General features: G+C 50.5%; 1 protein-coding gene across 1 annotated transcript; it reads left to right on the top strand.

Moving 5' to 3' along the window:
* Positions 1-3,868: 3,868 nt before the first annotated feature.
* Positions 3,869-17,168, top strand: MOGAT2 (monoacylglycerol O-acyltransferase 2; the record flags this gene model as incomplete). Its single annotated transcript, XM_082627402.1, has 6 exons — positions 3,869-3,959; positions 8,720-8,898; positions 13,772-13,976; positions 14,290-14,464; positions 15,397-15,596; positions 17,014-17,168. The coding sequence occupies 6 exons, from the start codon at positions 3,869-3,871 to the stop codon at positions 17,166-17,168; spliced, it is 1,005 nt and encodes a 334-aa protein (XP_082483528.1).
* Between the last annotated feature and the right edge of the window lie 1,089 nt (positions 17,169-18,257).

Raw genomic sequence — 18,257 nt, 5'->3', positions numbered from 1 at the left:
CTTGTTGCGGAGCATGGGCTCTAGAGTGTGCGGGCTTCAGTAGTTGCATCACATGGGCTCAGTAGCTGTGGCTTGGGGGCTGCAGAGCGCAGGTTCAGTAGTTGTGGTACACGGGCTTAGTTACTCCGTGGCATGTGGGATCTTCCCGGACCAGGGTTTGAACCCGTGTCCCCTGCATTGGCAGGTGGATTCTTAAGAACTGTGCCACCAGGGAAATCCCAAACTTTAAATTCTTAATGGTAAATATAAGTGGGAAAAGATTTCCTGAATCAGACCAGGCAATGACTATTTAATAAAAGGCTGATGAATATGAATATATTAAAATGTAAAATGTTTGTTCATCCAGTGACACCTTAAAACACAAGCTAAAAATTGGGAGAATAGATTTGCAATATGTGCGACCTCAAAGGTTAGTAACATGAGTGCATAAAAAACTTCAAATTTAGGCAAAAAGCACAAAAAACACTGTAGAAGAATGGAAGAAAATTAAGAATGAGCTTTTCACAGCAGAGGAAACTCCTATGAATAAAGCCATGTGCAACATTCGTGTTCAGGAAATGCAAGATCCCAACCAGATATCACTCTACACACTAGCAAATAATAATAAGTCTGACCACACCAAGGGCCAGAGAGGTTACACATCTATGGGATCTCACATCTATTTCTGGTGAAGGTATAAACTGGTGCTGCTGTTTTGGGAAAAGTCTGACACTACTACTGCCAAGCTCCTGCAGTCACATACTCTGACCCAGCAGTCCCTCCAGCTGCTGAGATTCTGGAGGGAGAAAGGGCACAGTGACGGAGATCAGTGAGAACGCTAATGTCAGAGTCAATCAAAGAGGCTGGCTGTGGGTGTGGAAAGCAGCTTTCCAACGCGAGAGATATTTAAATCAACAATAGGCTAGAACATGAACTTGACATAAAATCATATCCAAATGGCCAATAAACATATTAAAGTGTGCTCAACCTCTTAGGCATTAGGAAATCACTATAAGCACAATAAAGTATCCCTGCATACTCACTACAATGGCTAAAATGTTGAGAAGGATATAGAGCAACTGGAATTCTCATGTGGGCCTTGTGGGTGTAAATTTGTACAACCACTTTGGAAAATATGTGCCTTTATACCAGGAGATCCAGCCAGTCTATTCCCAGGCACACACACAACAGAAAAGTATAGAAATGTGTACCACAAGCCAGGTACAGAATGCCTTTACTGCTCTGTGATACATAGGAGAGTTGGGAAGAGAGTAGATCAGAGTTCTCATGAAAAGGAGATATTTTTTCCTTTCTTTTTATTGTACTATGTGAGACAATGGATGTTAACTAAATCTGTTGTAATCATTCACAATATATGTGAATCAAACCATCATGCTGTATACCTGAAACTTATACAATGATATATGTCAATTTTTTCTCAAAAAAATTGGAAAGAAAAAGAAAAGAGTAAAGAATGCCCATAGCAGCACAATTCACAATAGCCAGAAACAGACAACAGCCCAAATACCTCTCAGCAGTGAAATGGATGAATTCTGGCATATTCACAGAGTGAAGTCCTATATGGCAACGAGAACAAACGTACTACAAACACACACAATTTGGATGACTCTCAAAATATAATCTTGAGTCAAAAGAGACCGTCCCAGAAGGTATATTGTGTAAGGCTCACTTATTATAAAGTTCGAAGCAGAGACGAGGTTGGTGTGAGGGTCGGGGAGGAGAGGAGTGACGGGCAAGGACACGGGTGCTGGTCAGGTTCTATTTGTGCATCAGAGCAGAGGTCACAGCAGTATGTCCACTCTGTGGCAATGTATCACTCCTACACTTAGGATTTGTGCCTTTTACTGTATGCTTGATATATTTCAGTTCAAAGTGTACATTTAAATGGAGAGATTTAGGAGAACCGACTGAGAGAGTTGGATGGAGAGGAACAGAAAGAGTCTAGTGTGACTCTAAGGTTTTGGCCTGAGGAACCAGGTCACTGGAGTCCCCTTTCCTGCGATCGCAAACAGCAGAGGAAAGGCCAGCCTGGGCAGGTGAGGGGAGGTCAAGTTCAGTTTTAGACAGGCTGTGATGGAGGTGCTGAGCAGGCTGTCAGGGTAGATGTCAAGTAGCCACCTAGCTAGTCAAGTCTGGAGCCCAGGGGGAAGTCAGGGCTGCAGATGCAGTTTGGAAGTATTTGTCCTGCAGATAGACTCCAAGGCCATGAGCCTGGATGAAATCTCTGCAGGAGAGAGGGTGGAGAGAAGAGGGAGGTTCCAAGTGAAACCGTGTAACTCAGATTGGGGCTTGAACCTATGGGCTGGAACTTGAACCCAGCCAAAACCCAGATTGGGACTTGAACCCATGGTCTTTTAACTGAGATCACACACCTGGTCTCAGGACTTAATGAAGCTCAGATTCTTGATGTCTCATCGCAGAAAGAATTCAGTGAGAGACAAAGTGATAGGTAAGAAGTGGATTTATTTAGAGAGAAACACTCCACAGATAGAGTGTGGGCCATCTCAGAAGGTGAGAAAGGCCTTGGGATAAACACACTCCACAGACAGAGTGTGGGCCATCTCAGAAGGTGAGAAAGGCACCAAGGTATGGGGTTGTCAGTTTTTATAGGGGTGGGTAATTTCATAGGTTAATGAGTGGGAGGAGTATTCCAGCTATTTTGGGGAAGGGGTGGGGGTTTCCAGAAGTTGGGCCACTGCCTACTTTTTGGCCTTTATGGTTGGCCTTGAACTATCATGGCGCCTGTGGGTGTGACATTTAGCTTGCTGATATGTTACAATGAGTGTATACTGAGGCTCAAGGTCCACTACAGAGACTTCCCTGGTGGTCCAGAGGTTAGGACCCTGCGCTTCCACTGCAGGGGGCACGGGTTCTATCCCTGGTTGGGGAACTAAGATTCCACATGCTGCATGGTGCAGCCAAAATTAAACACACACACACAAGTCTAATGAAACTCGACTCGTCCGCCATCTTGGACTTACTTGGTTCTAATCAGTTTATGTCGTGTCCTCGGGCTATGTCATTCTTTTAAAGGTTGTGCCCTGCCCTCTTCCCTCCTGTTTCACAAGGACTATGTGGGCAAGCCTGGTGAAGGCTAAGAGCGGCAATTAGACCCAGGGGCAGCCAGAGGGGCAGGAAAGAAACCAGGAGAGTGTGGAGTCCACAGGCCAAGTGGTTTCAAGGAGCAGGGAGTGACCAACTGTGTCTAAGGTTGCTGAGAGGTCAAGATGAGAGCTGAGAATGGACCACTGGATTCAGCAGCATGGAGGCCATTGGTGAACTTGTCAAGGGCAGTTCCATGGAGCAATGGCATCTGAAGTCTGGAGGAGGGAGGACAGAATGGGAGGGGAGGACGTGGAATGCAGACAGGGCTCTTCCATGAATAGGGCAGAAGGTGGAGGAGATGGTGGGGCCGAAGGATTTGTAGACAGGAGTTGCTACTGCATGTTTGTGGAGGGGAACAGTGGCAGAAGAGAGGAGACAGTTATTGCAGCCATGCCATTGGGTAGGTGAAGAGGGACAGGATTGCCCTATACTCAGTGCTTTATCTGCCAAGTGGAGGGCAAGATTCAAGCAAACAGAGAAAGGCATCTGGCAGATAAGGTTTTGCTTGAGGAGGCAAATGTCCTTCCCTCCCTGCTTCCTTTACCTGGCTCCAGGGCAAGTGGGTTCAAAGCTTTCTACCAGGAAACAGATCCTTGGCAGGGCGGGGACAGGGAGGCGTTGGGCTGGGCAGTGTGGGGTGGGGCACCCTCCTCTCCAGCCACTAACGCTTACTCAACCTCTGGCAGCAGCAAAAACCGGTAAGTAGGTGCCTAAGACCACAGCAGAACTCAGAGAAGACACCGGAATCAACCAAAGAGACAGCATGGTGGAGTTTGCACCCTTGTCCGTGCCATGGGAGCGCAGGATGCAGACCTTTGTGGTCCTGCAGTGGGTTTTCGCCTTTCTGGCTCTGGGTAAGGTGGGCTGGGCTGGGGGGATGGGAGGCCATGGGATTCTTCGTCTCACCTGCTGGTGCCAGACTGGGTAGGGAGTGCTCCCCGCAGGGCTAGTGTTCAGCCTGTACACTGATGCCACTACACTGGCGTTAAACTGTGGACATACTCTTTACAGACTGGTCAATAGCCATTTCACACACTCACACACAAACATGGGTGCACGCGCACACACACACACACACACACACACACACACAAATACCATACACATACCCCATGTCCTTGCTCAGAAGCTCCCCGAAATTTTGCAGCTAAAGCAAGCCCTCCAGTTCCCTGCCCCTAGCATCCCTGATGATTGACCTGTGTCTCTGCCCTAAGGGTTGTTAAAACATTTAAAATATCCCCGGTTACCCCATTCCATAGATGAGCAGGGAAGCTAATTTGCCTTAAATGTCCAAGGCTGTAGGTCTGGACCCCTCCTACTGCCAGAGGAGGAGAGGGAAGGCAGCAGAGGGAGGAGAGAGGGCTGAGGGCGTGGGAGGAGGTGTGGAGCAGGGGCAGGAGGCCACAAGCCGACAAGTTGGCTGGCTCCTGGGCAAAGGGCACTGGGGGCCCAGAGCCAGGTGGGCTGAGGCCCGGGGATTACAGGGGATGAGGGACGTCTTGCCCAGCTGGCCTTGGGAAAGCTTTCCCAGCAGGAGTGTGTCTGACTGTCCGGGCCCACCCCCAGCCCAGCCGGGGACCCTGGCAATGTCAGGAGCAGCACAGGGAGGTCAAGCAGCGCTGGGTCTGGAGCTAGAGGGAGGGTCGCTGAGCAAAGGGATCTGAGCCCACTCGCGCCACGAGCAGGAGCTTGTACCTTGTCCCTTATCCTGGGGACAAAGTGGAGCCCAGGAGGCTTTTTGGTACAGGAGTGACAAGGTCCAATCTGTGTGGGATAGGTCTCAGTGCCTGAAGTCTATGGATCTGCTGTGTTTGGGGTGTGGGGGGTAGACCAATAGCAGGGAGTAGCCGCCAGCTAGATCGGGGTCCCATGTGGCATGGGCCAAATCCAGCCCACTGATTGTTTTTTTTTTCTTCTTTTTTTTTTTGTGTGTGTGTGTGGTACGCGGGCCTCTCACTGTTGTGGCCTCTCCCGTTGCGGAGCACAGGCTCCAGACGCGCAGGCTCAGCGGCCATGGCTCACGGGCCATCTGCTCCACGGCATGTGGGATCTTCCCGAACCGGGGCACGAACCCGTGTCCCCTGCATCGGCAGGCGGACTCTCAACCACTGCGCCACCAGGGAAGCCCCTTCCACTGATTGTTTTTGCATTTGTACAGCCCATGAGCCAAGAAGAGTTTTTACATTTTAAATGTTTGCATAATTCAAATGATTATGTGCCTATGTAATATCCTCCAAGTTGCCCCATATAGCCTCAGAGTCTAAAATATTTACAATCTGGCCCTTTAAGAAAAAGATTGCCTCCCCTGGTCTGGCAGTGAGAGGAAAGAAAGGGGCCCTTTTCAAGGATACTTAGGAGATGAGACCACAAGGTGGGATTTACAGACTGGCAGGAGAGTAAGGGCTTCCAGTGGGGGAGTAAACACCACACATGTTGTGACCGGCTGGCTCATGCTGGACATAGAGCAGGCATTTTGGGGAGGGGCAAAGAAGTGGCCGGAGAGGTCAACCAGGGCCTGTCACTGAGGACTCAGGGCCCAGAAACAAATACTTTCCAGTGGGTTACATGTTTACTCTGTTTCCTTTCCTCTCCTCTATATTTCACACACTCACACAGGAAGAAGGTAAACTCCATTCAAATAGTTGGTCTTGTTCTCAGCTGCATCTCCAGCTCCTAGAAGAGTTGGTGTTGATAAATGTTTGTTGAATGAATGAATGTTGGGAGCATGATGTAGACAGAAGAGTAGAATTGAGTGCCAGGTCCCATCCTACTAGCTTGCTGTGGGACCTTAGCCAATTTGCATACCCTCTCTGGGTCTCAGTAAAGTGGGTTCTTACGTTTCTGCCCCTTGGTGTTACAAGGTGAAAGAAGGTGTCTCCCTTCCTAAGGGACTGAAAAGATCCCCAAGTTTGGGTTTTGCCTGCTGACAGGAGTTAAAAGGTGACCTCAGGGTGAGGGGGATGGTGGAGAGTTCTTTCTGTCAAGTGCAAGTTCCTCTTTTGTGGGTTTTTTCCTAACCTTAACATGCTATGTTAGTTACAAAAATGAATACGTGCCATTGTAACACATCCAAACAAAATATGTATCCTAAAAGTGAAAGACTTCCCTAAATCCTACCCTCCAGGGAGCCACTATTTTATTTATTTATTTATTTATTTATTCATTCATTCATTCATTCATTTTGGGCCGTGCACATCGTGGCTTGTGTGAAAGCAGCCATGAAAGTGCGGAGTCCTAAGCACTGGACGGCCAGGGAATTCCCTCCAGGGAGCCACTATTAACAACTCGGTTTTATTCTCTAGAGGCGACGCGGTTTTCTGAAAGGGGGATCGACCCAGGTAGACTTGATTTTGCCCAAGGGCAGAGAGTCCTAGCTGAGGTTCTTTACCATTTTCTCACATTAAATATTTGTTATGTAAATAAAAATGATAAAATCTAAGTCAACTGCCAAGCCATCCTTATCCCTTATCTCCTGGCGTCTGCTTCCTCCCTCCAGATCTGCAGGTGTCCTTCCAGCCTCTATGCATGAGCATCCACAAGGGTGGACATGTTATTCTTCATGCAAATGGTGGCATTTCATTCCCACTCTTCTGCAACTTTCCCTTTCAAGTTTTTTCTTAAAAAAAATAACTTAAAGGCAAACAAAAAAGTGATCAACTCACCAGGAGTGTCTTTCGTCCTTTTCTGAATCCTCCAGGAATCACAAGGCTGATGTGAGAGCACAGGTTCCAGCAGCCATTGGCCAGCAGGCCTGGGAAGGAGGGGAAATGCCTGGAGGGGAGCTGCCTGCGATGGCAGTGACTCAGGGCTGTCGCTCCTTCCCGCTGTTCAAGAGACGCCAGATGAATGGGTTTGAGTGTGAAGCCTCCCCATTTTTCATTATTAGTGACTAATTAAATGCTATTTTAAAATAAAGTACAGAGGTGGAAGAAACCCAATTGTCCATCGGTCCATTGATGGATGAATGTATAGCAAATGCCACAAATAAAACAATGGAATGTTATTCAGCCATAAAAAGGAAGGAGTTTCTGAAACATACATCAACATGGATGAATCTTGAGGACATTGTGCTAAGTGAGATAAGCCAGTCACACACACACACACACATACAAGTACTTTATGATTCCTCTTATGTGAGGTTTGTGGACTAATCAAATTCATGGAGACAGAAAAGAGAATTGTGGTTGCCAGGGGCTGGGGGAGAGGGACATGGGAGTTTTTGTTTAATGGGTACAGAGGTTGTTTGGGAAAATGAAAAGAGTTCTGGGAATGGATGGTCACGATGGTCACTGTGAATGAACTTAATGCCACTGTACACTTAAAAATGGTTCAGATGATAAAGTTTATGTTACGTATATTTTACCACCATAGAAATTTAAAAAAACAAAACAAGCGCCACAAACACAGCCCTGGAAAGTCAGCTCCACGAGGGCAGGAATTTTTCTCTGTTGTTCACGACTGAACCACCAACACCTGGCACATAGGCGTTCTGTGTAAACTGAACATCTGTGAGCCCCAACCTATTTTCTCTGGCTTATGAATTTTACTACTGTTCAGACTGGGTCAAAAGTCCTCTTCTCCTGGAAGCCTGCCAGGAATGACAGACCCAGTCTACCCCACTTTCAGATGCAATACAACCGGAGGCTGACCTTTTTAAGAGTGTGAGTGCATGGTGTTGAGTGGAAGGAATGGGATGGGGAGGGAGAAATATTCTCTGGGAATGATGTTCCATTAGCATCAGGTAAGGGTCAGCCTCATAGACCTCCTGACCCTGAGATGAAGCCAGGATTAGCTTGCCGCAAGGGACTTGGAATCGTAGGTAAGAAGGTGTTTCCTCTTTTGGCCTGGTCCTAGCCATGAGGCACCCCAACCCATGGGCCAGCCACAAGTTGGCCTCTTCTTTCCTGCCTCCTTCACCAGGAAAGGGCATGGCAGGCAGAGGAAGCAGCATAAGCAAAAGCTAAGAGATTGAAGGAACTCAATCTCTCAGTGTAGGTACACTGAGCAGTTTCATGTGGCCGGAGCATGGGGTGCACGTGGGTGAGTGAGGGTGGAGTGGGAGGGGGATCAGACCAGCCGTGGGGAGCCTGAGTGCCAGGCTGAGCTAACTGGGCTGTTTTTAAAGTTATGAGAAAGCCATGGAAGGACTTTAATTAGAGGGGGGATCTGGCAGGATTTATCTATGGAAAGATGGGCGAGAGTGGACAGAGAGAGGGCTGGGCAGAGAGAATGTCTCCTTTTTCTCTGAGGGCCCAAAGGGTGGAAACGAGAAACAGTTAAACCAGTCACTTCTCCCCCAGGCATTTATTGAGCACCTGGTGAATATAGATACTTAACTGGACAGAGAGGAGGTGGAGGGGGAAGACTGGAGTGAATGAGGCAGCCTGGTGCAGTGGGAAAAAGTGAGTTTGGAGTTAGGCCTACCTGGCTTCAAATCCAGGCTCCCAGTATGACACCGGATGGGCTGCATTCCTTCCTCTTTGAAGGCAGGGGAGGCTGACCCCTTCTCCCTGGGGTGAGGGCTGGACAGGACAGTGCTGCTACTGCTGGGCATTGGGGTAGAAATCCTTCCTTCACCCCTCTGACCACTGATGGTTCCTGCTTCCCTCCCCAGCCCAGATCTGCATTGTGGTCTTCATAGGTCTCCTGTTCACAAGATTCTGGATCTTCAGTATCCTGTATGCAACCTGGTGGTACCTGGACCGAGACAAGCCATGGCAGGGGGGCAGGCGCATTGAGGCCTTAAGGCGCTGGGTCGTATGGAAGTACATGAAGGACTATTTCCCCATCTCAGTGAGTAATGGGGCTGGCTGGGGTGTGGCCAGGACCGTAGTGCCCCACATGTCCGTGGGGAAGTGCGGCCCTGTGTGCAATGAGCAGAATACTGGGCTGGGAGGTAGGAGCCAGGCTTCCACCACTGTGTGGCCTGGGGAAGAGTCCAGCTTCTGTCTGGCCATGGTTTCCCACCTGCAGGGATATGGGGCAAGTATGAGGACTGATGAATGAACAGGATTTGAAGGAGCTCTGTGGGCCATGTAGTGTGACATACATATGTATCTTATAGGTATAAACCCCTCAGTAGCCATGCCTGGGGGTGAAGGTAATAAACTTAAGGTCCTAAGAGACCCTCTAGCCCCACACTTCATAAGATGAGGAGACTAACCCCTAGAGAGGGACAAGGATGTGATCAAGTTCACATACAAACCCTTTTACTGATTTAAAGTTTGTACATTAAGTCAGTTTAAAGGGACAGGGGAGAGGACCCTGAACTTGTTCTCAGATTCTGCCCCTCACTCTGGTATGTTAGGCATCCTTGGACAAGGCCTTGCCCCATTCTAAATCTTAGTTTACAAATGTATCCAGTGAGCACACTGATCCTTCCCACTTGAGTGCTTTTGAATCTCTGACTTTCAGACTCAGGGCACCTCATGGCCTTTTGGACACTTGACCCTGGACCCAAAGTTCCGTCCTGAGTGGAGCAGAATCCTTGACTGAGTGAACTGACCTTGGCTCCTTTCCTGAATCCCAGACAGACTAAAGTCTTGGGTATAAGCAGCTGGGCAGGGATGATTTATTGTCCAGATAGGATAGGGAAGGCAATGGGGACTCAGAGAGGTGCCAGGCAGGGGCAGGTGGCCCTCCTCTGGAAACAGGAGAGAAGAAACATATAGAGTGTGGCCTCTGGAGCTAAACAGACTAGGTTCTATTATCATTTCTGCAACATACAAGTGGCGTGACCTTGGGTGAGTTACACAGTCTCTCTGAGCCTCAGTTTCCTCATATGTAAAGTGGAGATGATGCCATATACATCACTGGGTTGTGTGGATTCCATGAGACAGCAAGTAAAGCACTTTGTATGTTCTCAGTAAACTAGTAGTTTGTATTATTTTACTGAATTGCTGGGGATTCTGGGGAGATGTGGGCATAGCTATGGGTCTAGGGAGGACCCACACCTGCATGGCTTCTCCCACCCCAATCTGGGAGCCCCACCTCTTCCTGGCCCTCCAGAAATTAGGTCCCCAGCTGGTAAAGCGATAGGGAATGGAGGGAACAGGCTCAAAGAGGGTAAACAGCTTGGCCACGTCATGAGCCCTCAGCAGCAGAGTCAGAGTTCCCGCCTTGCTCCCTTCTGATAGTTCTGGAGCCCAGCAAGGACTAGCAAAGGCTGGGCAACAGCTCGGGTGCAGGAGCCCTTAGCATCCAGTGAGCAGGGCCTCCTGGGCAAAGGGAAAGGGTGGGATGGGGCAGGGCAAGGCAGGGCAACAGGGCAGGGGCTGGGCAGAGGGCAGGAAGTGGGCTGGGCAGAGGGCAGGAAGTTGGCTGGCAGAGGCTTCCATGCTCATGAGGGGTGATCGATGTTGAAGGGCAGAGCGAGTGGGCAGTGCTGAGCCAACCTGAGGTGCCCGGGTGGGGGCAGTCTTCCTCGACCCCATATCTGCTTCCTCTGCAGGGTGCCCTCCCAGGACCTTGTCAGCAGAAACGAGCAGGGTTTGCTGGGTCCCGAGGGAAGCCATGGGAATGTTATGGGCAGAGTCCCTCATCCCCACCCCAGGACTTCTGAGCTTTGAGATTCTGAATTCCCATCCCTCCCTCTCCTCTTCCCAGGCTCACTCTTCTGTGCCAGGAAGGCCAGAGTTTCCATGGGAAAGTATGGCCTGTAGCCTGAGAGTGTTTGTGACATCAGCTACCAGGCCAAGGAAAACTATAAGTGGTTTCTGGCCTCAAGTAGAGCTTTGTAGATTCTGGCTCTGTGGTCTCACTCCACACTGTGAGCTAAATCCTGAGTCCACCAGGGAAGGAAAGGCGGCCTGCGAAGGGAAGAGCGCAAGCTTAGGCCCGGAAGCCTGCCACTGCATGGTTTCTGAGCAATAGTGTGACTAAAGCAGAAGGTGCACCTGGGGATGAGGCAGGAGAGGTTTTTCGGGATAAGGTAATGGAGGCCAGTGCAGGCCATTCCACAGAACTGGAGCTCTTCAACTGAAAGCTCTCCAGGGGGCTGTCTTCCTGCCATCCCGCGACCTCCAAAGGACAGCCTCTGGCTCTCTTTACAGCTGCAGCTGCTGACAGTTGTGGAACCTGATGCTGAGCAGCTCTGTGCCTGTCTTATCCGCCATCCTCCTGCTCCTCCAGCCAGTTAGCCCCCCAGGAGGGTTTCTCAACCCTGGCACTACTGACACTGGACTTGTTTTGCAGAAATTCCATGTGCACAGTGTTCAGGATTGTTGCCCACTGCAGGCCTGTGGCATCACCACCTGCAGAGGGCGGGCAGTACCACCAAGAGGCCTGCAGGGAGTGGGAAGATGAGCACTTTGACTCGCCTGTCCTGGGCTGGGAGCCTGCGGATTCTGGACCCCACCACCTCCCTGGAGACCCTCCTACGCTTCCACACACTTTCAAAGCGCAGGCCCTGCAGGGATCTTGGGGTGGCCAGGAGGCAGGGGGTCCTGGATAAGGAGTCCCCACTCTGCTGGAGCTCCCCACATCCACAAGCCTCTGCCTTCCCTGTCAAACGCATGTGGATCCCTGAGCTGCTATCAGTTCTTACTGTGATTTTACGAACTAGCATCTAGTTGTGAATTGCAAGCAAAATTAGGGCACAGTCTCTGTGTCTTGGAGCTTTCCAACCTCACCCTTAGCCTTCCTAAAGGGCTAATGGTGGAGAATCAGGCAACATTTCCCCCAGGAGGAGCTGTCTCCACCTCCTGTTACCCTTCTCGGCACAGCTGGTGACGTTCTGCGCGCATCGTCTTGCTCTTTGCTTTTTCACCCGACAAGCAATTGTGGCATCTTCCCATATCAGGACAGGAAGAGCTATGTCGTACATCCCTATGGCTACACAGTGGACCATGAGGGAATGTTCCATAATTTGTCTAAATGGGCCCTGTTTATGGACATCTGAGTGGATGCCAAGTTTTGGTATTGCTTAAAATGATGCTTCAGTTAATAATCTTGTTCAGATGTCATTTTGCACAAGTATGAGAAATTCTGTAGCTAAATTCCTCAGCAGTGGAGTTGCTGGCCTAAAAGGTCAGTTATGTTTTTCAATTGTAATATTGATAAATACTGCCTCATAGCGTTTAGGCATGTTGTACAAAATTATTTTCCCACTAGCTGAGAAAGAGAATTCATAAGCAAGTGCTTCAGTGCGGGGAGCCAGGTATGTTTTTCAAGAAACACACCGAGATGGGTTCCTAAGGAAACACCTTTCCCAATGAGAATAACCAGAATTATCTCTGCTTGTCCTTATTTTCACGTCCAATAAATCCCCACTGAATGAGTGGAAGAGGTTTGTCCTCATCTTGGAAGCAATGGCACCTCCACCTATGGTCCCCTCAACCTTTCTGCAAAGGGTCAAGGGTAACCAGAGGGCATACTGGGGGGTGGGGATTTGCGGAGATCAAGTCCAGGTCAAGGACAGGACAATTTGGGGCTGTTCAGCTTGGGTAGGGCAGACAGGATCAGACCCCCATTGCTACCCCTTGGGTCCCACCAGGCTGCTCTGAGAGCAGGCAGCCAGGCCTCTGGGGCCCGAAGGCAACAAGAATCCTCAGGGTCATTCTGAAAATTTCAGCTTGGTGACAGGATGAACTTTCATGGTGCCAAAGCTGAGCCAGAGTGGAATGGACTGCTGACGCCTGGAAATGCAAATTGCAAGGCCTATGCAGAATTGTCAGGGAGCTTCCTGCCAGGGGCTTAGGGCTTGGACCAGGGGCCTCAGGGCCTCCAACTCTGATGGCTGTGCCTCCCAGATAACAGGGCTCTGTAGAGGGCAGGCCCGGCAGTTACTGGCAGAGTGGAGAAGGGGTTGTTCACACACACAATCAGTGCCCCGGCAGTAATCTTTGCACACTGAAGCCTGTCCAGTAAATGGCGGAGCAGCATTTGTTAACTCAGTTCCTCTCCTTCCACCTTCATGCCACTTTGCCTGGAAGCTGCTAATGACAAACAGCTCTCCTCTCCCACTCCCTCTACAATATCTAGTGGTCTCCCCGGCACCCTCCATGCTGCAGGACTGACCAGACCAGGGCAGAGCTGCCAATGGGCAGGGGAAGAGGTGGGTGGATGGCAATGAAGGTCTGACATGGGGGGAGCAGAGAACCACCAGGGAGACATTTGCATTGTACAGAGGGTTAAACAGGACTTGGGCCAGTCTCCAGATCTGCATGCTCTTTCAACCACCCCTGATATATCTTGCAAATGCTCACTCCCAGGTCCTAAGCGCCAAATTTTCTCATAGGGAGTTTTGTTAAAATAGGGCTCTTCAAGCATAGTGGCACCCCTGTGTGGCCCTTGATGGTGTATGAACTATACCAGTTATAATTCAATGTATCAATTATGATTATCCTGTCCTGTAGTCTTGGTAATTTCGTGGCAGTCACGGACCTGAGCTTCTCAGCAGTCCTGGGAGGTAGGTGGGACAGGATCAAATGTCCGCATTTGATAAATTAAAAGCCAGAGAGGGAAGCAATTTGTCCGAAGCCAGCAGCAAGTCTGAGACACAGATGGCACCACGGTCTCCCTAGATGCATTCAAACGTATATCTCCATCTTCATAAGAACCTGAGGCTCAGAGAGGGGGAGCAAGTTGCTCAAGGTCACACTGGTGATGGCAGAATCAGGGAGGGCCTGAGATCCAGCCCCCACTCACCAGGTTGCTGTCCCTGCAGCTGGTCAAGACCGTGGAGCTGGACCCCTCCCGGAACTACCTCGCTGGCTTCCACCCCCATGGGGTCCTGGCAGCTGGAGCTTTTACCAACCTGTGCACCGAGAGCACCGGTTTTTCTTCACTGTTCCCCGGCATCCGCCCACATCTGATGATGCTGAACTTGTGGTTCTGGGCCCCTTTCTTCAGGGATTACATCCTGTCAGGGGGTGAGTCTTCCCACCCCTGGGTAGCCCAGGGAGATGAGGGCTGGAGGCATGGAGGAGGGATTTTTAGGAGGACTTCTAACAATTCTGTACTTAATCCAAGAACATGTGTAGTGGAGAAGGAGGCTAGACCCAAGGAAGCACTTCCCACAGCTCCATGCCCAGCAAAGAGCTCGGCAAGGGGTTGGGAAGAGGGGGAGGACACAGTCCCAGTCCTCAGGGAACTCCCAGTTGGGGGGGGATGGAGCCCAGAGCACATCCTCCTGCACCATCCCTGCCCGCTTCACACCATACTTGACCTTCTTCCTCTCCCCAGGGCTGGTCTCAGCAGACAAGGAGAGCGCCGCTTACATTCTGAACAGGAAGGGAGGTGGCAGTCTGCTGGCCATCATTGTTGGGGGCGCCCAGGAAGCACTGAACGCTAGGCCTGGAGCCTACAGGCTGTTGCTGCGGAACCGCAAGGGCTTCATCAGGCTCGCCCTGATGCACGGGTATCGGGGGAGAGGGCTCTCGTTCAGTTGGAGATTGGCAAGGATTGTATTTTAGTGGGAAGACAGCAGAAATTAATGCAGATCCTATTTTGTCAGGGAGATTTTTTTTAAATTAATTTATTTAATTTATTTATTTTTGGCTGCGTTGGGTCTTTGTTGCTGCACATGGGCTTTCTCTATTTGCGGCGAGAGGGGGCTACTCTTCATTGCGGCACGCAGGCTTCTCATTGCGGAGCACGGGCTCTAGGTGCCCAGGCTTCAGTAGTTGTGGCACATGGGCTTAGGTGCTCCGAGGCATGTGGGATCTTCCCAGACCAGGGCTTGAACCTGTGTTCCCTGCATTGGCAGGTGGATTCTTAACCACTGTGCCACCAGGGAAGCCCTGGCAGGGAGATTCTCAGTCCATTCACAATGAACATTCTGTGTTGGTGACGATGTACTGTCTCCTTCCCAAATACCCAGAGAAGAGTCTAGAAGGGAGATTTGGTGATTAAAGGGACTAAGTGTCAAGGGTCATACTGCTGAAAGCCGGCATTAGATCTGAGACGGAGGGGATCTGGGAGAATGGAGTTTGGGGCATTGTTTAGAACTATTCTCCTACCTTGGAGCGTCTTTGAAGAATACAAGCTAACTGAGGAAGGTGAGACTTTTCCAAAGTTTGCAAATGTTTTTTTATCTGGGAGGACTCTCTGCAGCATTCTAGTCTCCCTGTCATGTTACAACTGCCAGGCAGTGGTCCTGAGAGGAGCTGGGACCTGCCCACAATCACAAAGCAAGGCCATAGCAGGACTGGGAGACACCAGAGGCCTCCTACTTCCATCCCAGGGCTCTGTTCTCTACCCCAATTCCTGGTCACTGGGTCCCTGCAGGAAGCTAGGTGACAAGCTTGCACCTTCTTGTACCTCCTAACCCTCTCTCCTGTCTCCCTCCAGGGCAGCTCTGGTGCCGATCTTCTCCTTTGGGGAGAATGACCTATTTGACCAGGTGGACAACTCTCCTGGCTCCTGGTTGCGCCAGACCCAGAACCGACTGCAGAAGATCATGGGAGTCTCCCTCCCGCTCTTCCATGGCCGTGGTGTCTTCCAGTACAGCTTTGGTCTTATGCCCTACCGCAAGCCCATCACCACCGTGGGTGAGCCAAGACCCAGGCTGGGATGGGGAAGCCTACAGGGCAAGGGGCCCAGGCCATGTGCTGCAAGGGGACATGCACATGGGCCAGACACATCTTTGACCTTGTGGAACTCACATTCTAGACTGGGAAACAGTTAACGCAGGCAGATATAAGGTAGTCTGGGAGGAGGACTCTAACAGAGACACAAAGAACAGTAGCCACTACTGAGTACCGAGCACCTGCTGTGTGCCAGGCACTGGACTGGCTTCTAACATGCAGCAGCTCAGGTATCCCAACAACCTTGGAGGCAGGGACTATCATCCCCATTTCACTGATGGCAAACTGAGACTCAGAGAAGTTAAATCATTTCCAAAAGAACACCCTGCCCTTGAGTAAATAAGTTGAGGTTTGGCCAGGATCTATTTGACTTTTTTATTACACCAAAGAAGGAGGGTTTAATTCTGACCAGATGATCTCATAAGGCTTATTGGAGAAGATGGATACAAGGGAAGGGCATTCCAGGTGTTAGAATTGTGTGTAAAGTAGCAATCAGAAGGCTATGAAAGAAAGCCTGAGGGATTTTCCTGTAAATAATGGGCATGGGCTTCAGTGCATGGACTTAGCACCGTCTTTCCAGCTATTTGGACAGCTCATTTGCTTTCTTCTTGGATTCCACCTAGGTTCCAATGGCAAAGCTTGTAGAGAGAGGTCTGTTCATCTCCAGCCACCCAATCATTTCTTAGTTGAGTACAGACTTGGTCAGCGCCCTACACCATGGCTTTCCCTGGGTTGTGTGGTAATATTTTCATGAATATAATTCACAAGTGATGCCTCCAGAGCCATTCCCAAGAGAAGAACACATAGCAGCTTCTTCCTGAGCCAGGCAGAACCAGAGGAAGGAGGTAGATAGGGCCTCCCGATCCCTCCCTAGAAAGGGGGCACTGCAGGCCAGCATGGAGAGAGAGGGGGGAAGAAGGGCTCTTGGGCTGTGGGCCGCCTCCCCGCAAGACATACAGGTGCTTCCCATCAACAGTATCTGAGACTCCCAGAGCCACCTGGCCTGGAGGTTAAGAGCACACCCCCAGGGCTTACCACCTGGCACTGATTCTTCCTGGCTATGTGACCTTGAACAAGTTACTTAACCTCCTTGAGCCTCATTGCCTGACCTGTCAAACAGGAATATTAGCAGGTTCTATCCATATAGGATTGTTAGGACGATTATAGGAGCTATTGCTTGTAATGCCAGCTGGTGGTATTGTTAATATATCAGAATCTTGGAGTTGCCCTAACATCTTAGAGCTTATCACCCAAAATAGAATTGAAAGTGAGACAATAAGAGCACTTTCCTGCACGGATGACCATTGTGGTGTGAACCCCAAGCGCACTGCAGCTCTGGTGGTTCCTGCTCTTGGCCACCTCACTCCTTTGTGTCTTGCAGTGGGGACGCCCATCGAGGTGCAGAAGACGCCGTGTCCCTCACAGGAAGAGGTGGACAGGCTGCACCGGCGCTACATGAATGAGCTAAGCAACCTCTTCGAAGCCCACAAGCTCAAGTACAACGTCCCCAGTGACCAACACTTGGAATTCTGCTAGTGCTTCCCCAGAGGAGGGGCTGCCCCAAAGGGCAGGGCTGGCATTAGGGAGAATAGAGGGAGGGGCTGTGATCCCAGAAGGCTTCGCGGAGGTGTCCACTGAACACATCTCCAAAGCCTTCGATGACTCCTGCGTTTCTAACCCATGCCAGGCCCTGAGTCACAACTGGCAACATGGCAGAGGAGACCAGACTCTGGCATCGGTGATTTGCACTCCTGCTGTGACCCCTCTGCAAGGAGCCCTCTCCTTGGTCTGCCCACCTGAGAAATGGGAGAGATGCTAGGAGGGAATAATGTCCGGGTTCTCCGTCCTCTGTGGTCCTGTCACTCAACGGGCAGGAAAAATTACCAGGTTTTTCTTCCTCTGCCTTGAGTGACAGCTGCAAGAAGCCACCAGCTGCAGCCCTTTCTCCTACAATTTCCCTCATCCTGCATCCTGCCTGTCCCAGCTCCTCCCTCCCTGAGCTGGAGAGGAGGGTGAGGCCACAAAGCCCCTGCACTCACCGTGGGCACCTTTGAGTTTCTGAGTCCTCTGAGCCCTGAAATGGCAGCCAGAGGGGCCCAGAAGGTAGGGAAGGAGAATTGCACTCTGTCATTGGCTGAATGACCGGGAGCGGACTTCTTCGCCCTCCTTCTGAGTCTCAGTTCCCCCGAGTGACTAGGATGACCTCTGATCTCAGCTCTGACATCACATAGGCTGAGAGCTCCGTGAGGCAACTCCTACTCCATCCTTTGTAAGTTCAGCCCTGACCTTGGTATTAAAAATGGGCTCCATAAATGTCAATTCATCAAATGAAAGATTCTATTTTACTTTTTTTCTCATCCTCCCCACTTCCACCTGGGAGCGCTGGTCAAAGCCTCACCTTTGCCCCCCAGCCTGCCCCCCCCTGCCCTGCTGCCCTGTCTCCCCTTCCCAGATGGTGGATCAGATGGGCCAGAGAATGGCACGTCGCCTCTTCCTCACTGAACAGTCAACTCCAGCTTACCTCCTGTGACCTGTTCTGTTGGAAACAAGGGGGATGTTATGTAAAGACACTGGGCAGACCAGCCAGAGAATGAAGGCCCTCAGGGTTGGGCAGAGCTCCGGTCT

The sequence above is a fragment of the Mesoplodon mirus genome, assembly GCF_964341445.2.
Source record: "Mesoplodon mirus genome assembly, chromosome: 7".
NCBI lineage: Eukaryota > Metazoa > Chordata > Mammalia > Artiodactyla > Ziphiidae > Mesoplodon > Mesoplodon mirus.
Note: the sequence above shows the minus strand (reverse complement) of the source record. Positions and strands in the feature narration are given on the sequence as shown.